This window comes from Elephantulus edwardii, unplaced genomic scaffold (assembly GCF_000299155.1).
Source record: "Elephantulus edwardii isolate Elephantulus edwardi_28Jun2011 unplaced genomic scaffold, EleEdw1.0 scaffold00131, whole genome shotgun sequence".
In the NCBI taxonomy this organism is placed as follows: Eukaryota; Metazoa; Chordata; class Mammalia; order Macroscelidea; family Macroscelididae; genus Elephantulus; species Elephantulus edwardii.
Genome location: NW_006399881.1, coordinates 3135357 through 3144115, shown reverse-complemented (window position 1 = coordinate 3144115; position 8759 = coordinate 3135357). Strand labels below are relative to the sequence as shown.

The 8759-nt window shown below is 38.2% G+C and overlaps 1 protein-coding gene across 3 annotated transcripts in view; it reads right to left on the bottom strand.

Moving 5' to 3' along the window:
* The window catches only part of WDR44 (WD repeat domain 44), a 130649-nt gene that overhangs the window by 6593 nt on the left and 115297 nt on the right, over positions 1 to 8759 (bottom strand). For 2 of the 3 annotated variants that reach the window (XM_006893764.1, XM_006893765.1), the window contains exons 14-17: positions 5243 to 5365; positions 1940 to 2131; positions 1645 to 1746; positions 1341 to 1456 (exon numbers count right to left, since the gene is read on the bottom strand). In XM_006893764.1, coding sequence (XP_006893826.1) covers positions 1341 to 1456; positions 1645 to 1746; positions 1940 to 2131; positions 5243 to 5365 — 533 coding nt within the window. The remainder of the gene's footprint in view (positions 1 to 1340; positions 1457 to 1644; positions 1747 to 1939; positions 2132 to 5242; positions 5366 to 8759) is intronic. The other variant, XM_006893766.1, reaches the window with a different exon arrangement.

Here is an 8759-nt window from a genome sequence, read left to right as displayed (position 1 = left end):
TCTTTCATTGTTTTACAAACCCTCCCCCAGGTCCACTCCACCACGTAGCCATCGCTCTAGACTCCTGTCATGACAGAAATACCTAATCACATATCTCCTTTAAACAGTTTTCTCCCTCCTCTGTTTCAGTGCAGTATACGTGGGTTTGGTTTTTGTTTTAGGGAAGATACAAATATAGGCAGGGCATTGTGGCTTTAGGGTATTAAAAAGCTTTATAAGCTCATATACCCAAAAAGGTTAAGATAATGGGTAAGGAGGTGAAGCGTATTTTCTTTTAAAAGAACAATTAAGAAAATGGGGTGAGAGGAACTGTACAACTTAATGTAATTAGTGTAACTGAATTGTACATGTAGAAACTCTTGAGTAGGTATGTTCTGCAGTGTATTTTTTCAACAACACAAAATATAATTAACTCTTTTAAAAAGGCAAAAGCAAAAAGCTGAAGTTGAGATTTTTTTTTAATCCTAGCTCTGCAGTTAACTGTGACTTTGAGCAACCCACTTACTTTTCTTTTTTTTTCCCTTTCTGAAGTTTGTTGACTCTAAACAAGAGGCACAAATAAAAGGGAAAAAAAACCAACAAAAAATAACCACCAATAGAGTATGTTATTGTTGTTATGTGCCCCACTTACTTTTCTTAATCTCAGTTTCAGTTTCTGTATCTGTATTATAGGGAAGAGTCTAACTTTATCTACCATACAAGTGGATAAGGTAAGTAAGTATTATGTGATGATTCCTCATGGTAACTGGTTTTGTGCTACAGATGCTATTGATGGGGACAGGTCCCCTTTGTGGAGTTGGTAAAGGTCAGATATCCTCCCTTGCTCCTTTTAAAGGTGGTATCAGAAGGATTCACTGCAATGGTTCTAGACTCATGAAGTGTAAGTAACAAGTCAGGGGCTTGGGAAGTACAGCTAAGATGGTTCTGCTAAGTGGTAAGGAATGGTGCTGCCAACCTAATGATATGTGGTTTGAATCCACTAGCTGATCTGCAGGAGAGAGATGGGTCATTTCCTCCTATGCTATTTACTGCCTCTGAAAATCCACTAGATGGTCAGTTATGTGTTGGCTCTGACTTGACAACACCCAAGAAAAGCAACTTGTGATGCTAAATTACCAGATGTCACTGTGCTAAGACAGCAAACCCACAAGGCATACATGAAAGAAGAAACAGGAGGAGGAGAGGAGAAATACTCTTGTGTTTTCTTAGAGTTTGCCTGAAACTTGTGATGATAAAATTATACCAGATGTCATAGTGCAAAGATAACAAAACTCCAAGGCAAACATGAATGAAAAAATTGGAGGAAAGGCGAAATACTCTAGTGTCTTCTGAGAGTTTACCTGAAACTTGCTTTGATCTGGCTGCTGCTATTGACATAGCCTTTATACTTCATGGACAGTGACAAATCTCTAAGGTCATACAGTCTTATTCTGGAGTCATTTGAAGTTACCAGTATCTAAAGAAAAGGTAAAAATAGCATGTTTTAATCTAAATTCAGCTATAACCTCAAAAGAGTACACAGAGAACAAATACACTTTCAAAATGAGAAATAGCATTATTCCACAGGAAAGGGAATATATTCTTTGTCAAGATACTAAGAATTAATTTTTATGAGTGTGGAGATGGTTCTGAATAGTAGAATACCTTATTTTCTCCTGGTAAAGGCTCAATGCCAGTAATTTTCCTTCCAACTCTGTTGCGCCCTCTGGTAGATCGGACATGTATTTGTGTGTGGTATTTCAAATGCTAAATAAATAAATACATTTAAAAGATGAAAATGAGAAGGAATCCCAAACATCACAGATTCAATTCTGAGAAAAACATGGTACTATGTACCCCAATTTACCACCATGACAGCTGAAGCCTAGTGAAGTTCAACTTTTTTCAAAATCACAAAAGTATTTTCCTGAGTATTCATTTACATAAAATAATCAGTTACCTCTGTATCATAGAAAATACACCTGCCATCATATGTCCCAATAACTGCGTATTTGCCATTTTGGCAGAAATTTGCAGCTGTGATCAATTTGGTTTGGCCATCTACTTCATTCCACAAAGCCACTTTTTTGTCAGGTATATTCCAAAGGCGGAGCTTTCCATCCAATGATCCACTGAGAAAATACCTGTCATCCTATGAAGATGGCAAAAGAGAAAGCTTTCATTTTACCACATCAAGAAAAACTCATTAGCAAATCAGAATGTCAAGTCTATTGAAAAGAATGTTTAGAACATGTAGAGCTCACTTTAGCATTATTAATGTAGTCATCAAGTAAATATTATCTTATTAATTAAAAGCAATAATAATTAAAAACCTCAGTATTAAATTTTATGAGATGCTCTCATCACTTTAGATTATCTTTATCATAGCTTTGTCCATGTTATGGAGACTAACAGATGCTTTGAGTGTGTGCTGTATGGCTGAAGGGTTCTGTGATAAAATGAGTGTCAGGAATTCTGGGTTGCAGGAAGTTGATCAAGATTCTCAAGTTGTTATTAATACACATGTTGCATTTCCAGAAAAGGGGATAATGTAGTATCGTTTCCAACTTATTTAGTCATGGGCTTCTTCTGAGGGAAAGGGAAAGGAAAAGCTTGCATGAACATGCTTAAGGAAACATTATCCTGTAATGATACGTTTGCCCATATCCTTCTTTGGGACACAAGCAATATTTGGCTGAAAGAATAAGACCAGACAGAGGCCTGTGGAACCAGTCATTATTTGGAACTATGATAACACGCCAGGAGAGGACCACAGTATTCAAATTCTCAGTCTGATTTGAAACCAAGGGTTCTCAACTGGGAGCAATTTGGTCTCACAGGGACATCCAGCAATCTCTGGAGATGTTTTTAATTGTCACGACTGTGGAGCTGCAGTACCAGAATCTGATAAACAGAGGCCAAAGATGCTGCTAAACAAACCAAAATGGACAAGACAATTTCATTTCCTCAATCCTGAACTCAGAATTATCTGGCCCCAAATGTCATTAATATTAATACTAAGGTTGAGAAATCCAATTTGAAATTGAAAGCAATCCTTTACTAAGCTGATCTAATTTTTAACTTTGTAAGAAAAAAAGATTAAATAATTGGTGTGACAAAATAAAGAAAAACTCATAATTTTACTAACTTCACTTTTATTATTTTTACCTAATCTTGAAACTTGAAAACAATATGCTAAGTGAAATAAGTTAGACACAAAAGGACACATATTTTATGACTGCATTTACATATGAAATATCTAGAACTGACAAATGTGTAGAGCCTGAAATTTACTAGTGGTTACCAGGGCCTGGGGGGAGGGGATGATGGTGTGAGTTATTGTGTGGAGTGCTTAAAAACTTTAGGACATAGATGAAGATGATGGCCACATAACATGGCTAATCCAATTAGTCACACTGAATGAAAAACCTAGTTGGGATGTGAGAGGAAAATGTCCGGGTTGTGTATCACCTCTGTGCCTTACGATAATTTCACTTATGCTGCTAACTTGTCCAGAAAATTATCTAAGTATCTTACAGGAAATTGGTCTGGAAGATTTGATCATTTGGTACAAGAATTGAGAGTTGCCATTGTGAATGTGAACTCGACGCGCGTGGACCTGTCTCTATCAGAAGGCTTAACATCCTGGATCCAGCAAGCCATGCATCATTTGAAAGAGTGGGCGGGAATAGGGATGCTGGCTTTTCTCTTAATTGGAATCTCTGTACTATGTCTCTACTGCCTCTGTCGTTTAACCCAGACCCGGCGCAGAGATCTTGCTATGATAGTCCAAGCAGTTCGTGCCATTGAGGCAGGGGATTCTCCCCAAGTGTGGTTGGCAAACTTGAGGTAAAAGGTAAAAAATTACCTTTCCCCACTTACAAGGCATGCTAGGGAGGCAGCCAAAGACAGGTAAGATCATTGATCATCCATGTGCAACCTAAGACAGGGGATTCACGTTTTAGAGGTGGATCTTTCGATGACGGGTAAGCCATGTGATGGATCAGGACAACCTAAGACAGGCGCTCTCTCTGCCATTTTAATAAAACTAAAAGGGGGAATTGTGGAAGGCCGTGTGCGGTCGCCATTACAAGATGGCGCTGATTTCCTGCTTCCTTTTGTTTGCCTTAATCACAAATAAGACCTTATTTGGTCACCGTGTCTTTAATGGTCAACGGCTTGATCTCACGTGGGGTTAATGGTCCAATGGAGGCATGACACATGAGACTGATGGGTGGAGTACCGAGAAGGGGATATAAGCTGCACCCTGGAAGGGTCCAAGAAGGAACTTCATGTTTTTCTTCCTAACTGTAACTAACTCTCCCTAACTGTAACTAACTCCTGAGTAAACCGCCGTGAGAAGGAAAAAAAAAAAAACAAACCTAGTTAAAATGACAAATTTTTGTTATATATTTTACCTTAGTGAAATTAAAAAGAAAAACCACATCACAAAAAAGAGAATAGTTATTAACCATATATAGATAAGGACATGATTGGAAATGCCATTACATAGTAATGTAGGGGTAAGACTATTGGTGGGTCACAGCTCAAGTCCTCTACTTCCTTCAATCTAGTTAGTGGAATCAGCATAAACATGTGATTTCTATAAAACTTACAGGGACAACGAATTAAGCCACTGAGAATGGATAACAAGTGACAATGACATAAAAATGTTTTGACATTTGATAGGAACTAAATACCTATTGTAGTACATTTTTACAGTCTTTGATTCTACAAATTTTTTTGTCTCTTCCCTCCTTCAGCTTCCTAGTTTTCCACTCTATATATTTCTCATCTATCCATGTATTGTCTTTCTCTCTCCGCCTCTATTATCTCTTATCTTTTATACCCTAACCAAATTCACTACCTCTGAGTTGATTCTGACTGTTGGTGGCCTCCAAGGTGGGCCTCCAAGGCTCTAAAACTATGAAACTGCCCATCTTTCTTCTGAGGAGTTCCTGTAGATTTGAATTGCTGACCTTGATTGAGGCCAGTAGACCAGCATATAACCCCACCAGGGTTCCTTATCTTCAACAGAATATTTATACCACTCATGACTCAGAAACAATTTGAAATCACTTTTCAGTCCTAATTCAGATTAGCACAATATATCCTTTCTTAATTTGAAGGGGTAACGAAACACTAAATCAAGTTCATTTTAAGTTGCAATGAGTTGTTTTTTTTTCTCCTGTATATGGAGAAACCAGTTTCCTCATCTTAGAGTGTAGCAACCACAACAACAAAAAAATGTATAAATACTTACTCTTGGATGAAAAGCTATGGCAGTGACAAAATCTATATGCTGAAAACAACAAAGACATTCTCTTCTGGAAATGTGCCACAACCTGACTGTTTTGTCCATTGAAGACGAAAGAAGAAAGTAGTTCTGTGGAGAAAAGTATACTGATTAGTTGAAGAGGGACCTATTTACACAATAAAAATGAACTTTAGAGTTCTGTAAGCATCAGAAATAATAAAAGATAATGCAATTCAATTGGAAGATCTCATTTACCTCTCCCTCTTGGAACAGTTATTTTGGTTGTTATGTGCCATTGAGTCACCTACAACTCATAGCAATCCTATCTATGTACAACAGCCCTAAACCCTGCTTGATCCCTTGCCAAAATGGTTTCTGATACACCTATCTCCATTACCCCAGCCACTGTATCAATTCATCTCATGGAGGGTCTTCCTCTCCTGCACTGTCCCTCTACCCTCCCAAGCATGATATCCCTTCTCCAAGGACTAATCCTGCCTTGCAACATGTCCAAAGTATGTCAGACAACTTGCCTCTAAGGAGCCACCAGATTTCACCCTCTCCAGGACAAACTTTTTTGTTCTCCTGGCAGTCCATGGTATATTCAATACTCTTCTCCAGCACCAAAGCTCAAAGGCATACACTCTCCTTCTGTCATCCCTAGTCACTGTCTAGCTCTCTGATGCATAACCACTAATTGCAAAGACCATGGCTTGGATCAAGTGCACCTTAGTCTCCAGACTGACCTCGTTTCTCTTCAGTACTTTGGAGAGGTCTCTGACAGCAGACTTTCCAAATGCAATTAATTTTTTAATTTCCTGGTACCAAGAGTGCTGATTGTAGAGCCAAGCAAACTGAAGCTGTAAACAATCTCAATCTCTTCACCATCAATCCTGATGCTGTCAATCGGTCCAGTGGCGAGAATCTTTGTTTTCTTGATGCTGAGCTTCAATCCATATTGAAAGCTGCAGTCCTTGACCTTCTGCAGCATGTGCTTCAGGTCCTCCTCAGTTTCAACAAGCAGGGTTCTGTCATCTGCATAATGCTGACTGTTGATGAGTCTACCTCCAATCCTGATGCCACACTTCTCCTCATAGAGCCCAGCCTCCCAGATAATCTGTTCCACATATAGACTGAAAAGATATGAACATAGGACACATCCTTGACACACAACCTTCCCAATTTTGAAACATGCAGTATTTCCTTGCTCTGTTCTGACGACTGCCTCCTGGTCCAAGTATAGGTTTTGCATAAGCACAATCAAGTGTTCTGGGATTTCCATTCTTCTCAGAATCAGCTACAGTTTGTTGTGATCTACACAGTCAAATGCCTTAGTCAATGGAACACAGATAGACATTCCTCTGGTATTCTCTGCTTTCAGCCAAGTTCCATCTTACATTAGCTATAATATCCCTAAAACCACGGCCTCTTCTAAATCCAGCCTGCACTTCAGGCAGTTCTCTGTTATGATCTTCAAGTTGTTTTTGGAAAATCTTCAGCAGAATCTTGCTTGCATGTGATATTAATGATATTGTTCAATAATTTCCACACACTGTCAGATCACCTTTTTTTGGAATGGGAACAAATATAGATCTTTTCCAGGCAGTTAGTCAGGTGGTTGTTCTCCAGATTTCATGGCACATCTTGGTGAGCATGTCCACGGCAGTTTTTGTTTAATGTGTCAATTGGTATGTCATCAATTCCTGGGGCCTTGGTTTTTTTTTTGTTTTCAATTCTTTCAGAGCAGCCTGAATTTCCACCTTCATCACTATAGGCTCTTGCTCATATGTTGTTTCATGAAATTCTTCTGTGTCTACCAATTCCTTTTGGTACAGTGACTCTGTATACTCTTTCCATCTTCTTTTAATACTTCCTGGATCATTTAATATTCTGGCCAAAGCATCCTCAAGTATTGAAACTCAAGGTTTGAATTTATTCTTTAGTTCCTCCAGCTTAAGAAATGTCAAGCGAGTATGACCCTTTTGATTTTCTGACTCTAGCTCCTTGCACATTTCATTGTAATACTTTGTCTCCCCATGCTGTCCTCTGGAATCTTCTGTTCAACTCCTTAATATCTTGATGTCTTCCCTTTGCTTTGACTTCTCAGCACTCCAGTACAGTATTTAGAATTTCTTTTGACATCCATCTTGGTCTTTTCTTCCTCCTCTGTCTTTGTAATGACCTTTTGTATTCTTCCTGATATTCTTGATATCCTTCCACAGCTTATCTGGTCTTCCCTCATTAATGTCCAAGGCCTCAAACCTGTTCCTGAGATGGTTTTGAAATTCAGGTGGGATAGACTCAAGATCACATTTCGGTCCCTGTGGACTTGATTTAATTTTCCTCAGCTTCAGCTTGAACTTGCATATGAGTAGTTGGTGGTCTGTTTCACAATCAGCACCTGGTTTAGTTTTCATAGCTGATACTGAGATTCTCTAGTGATTCTTTCCACAGATGTAATAGATCTGATTCCTATGCATATCATCAGGTGAAATCCATGTGTATAGCCTGCGTTTATGTTTCTTATAAAATGTATTTATGTCCATCAACAAATGAATGGATAGAGAAGCTCTGGTATATTCACACAATGGAATACTATGTGGCATTGAAAAACAAGGAACTCATGAAATATTACACAAAATGGGTCACCATAGAGGATATTATGCTCAGTGAAGTATCTCAGTCATAAAAAGACGAATACGGCATAATATCCCTGTTATAAAAGAGGACTCACATAGGGGTTGGAGGGAGATTGAGAAAGACGGGATAATGTATACTGCATTGAAATAGATGACGGAGAGAACTGTTCAAAAGGGATAAATGATTAGATATTATTGTTATGACAGGAGTTCAGAATGAAGGTAGCACTGTGGAGTGGACTTGGGGGAGGGATTGAATAACAAATGAAATATTTTTTTCTTTTACTTTACAAAAAGAAACGTGAATTGGGGGAGGGTTGGGCAGGGAGAAAAGTGCAACAGTAAATGAATGTAAATCCAAAGTCTCTGTAAACTTTCATTAAAATCAATTTTAAAAATGTATTTACAATGAATAAGTCATTGATTGTGCAACATCCTACCATTCTATTTCCAGCCTCAGTTCTGTCACCAAGTCCATGTTTTCCAACTATTGATCCTTCTTCTCTGCTCCCAATTTTTGCATTCCAGTCACCCATTATTATTTATGCATCTTGACTGCATGTTCTATCAATCTTTAACTGCAAATTTTTGCTAGAAATCTACTTCCTTCTCTTTTACTCTCGTTGTTGGTGCATATATTTGAATGATTGTGGTATTCACTGGACTTCCTTGTATGAGTATGGATATTATCCTGTCATTCACATCACTGTATTTCAAGACGGATCTAGAAATGACATTTTTAACTCTGAAAGCTCAAGCATAGTAGATCACAGGATCTTGACTCAAAATGTCCCATGCCAGTCCATCTCATTTTGCCAATATTTATGTGTTCCATTTCCTTCTTAACAATATCCAATTTTCCTACATTCATCATGGTTCTTACA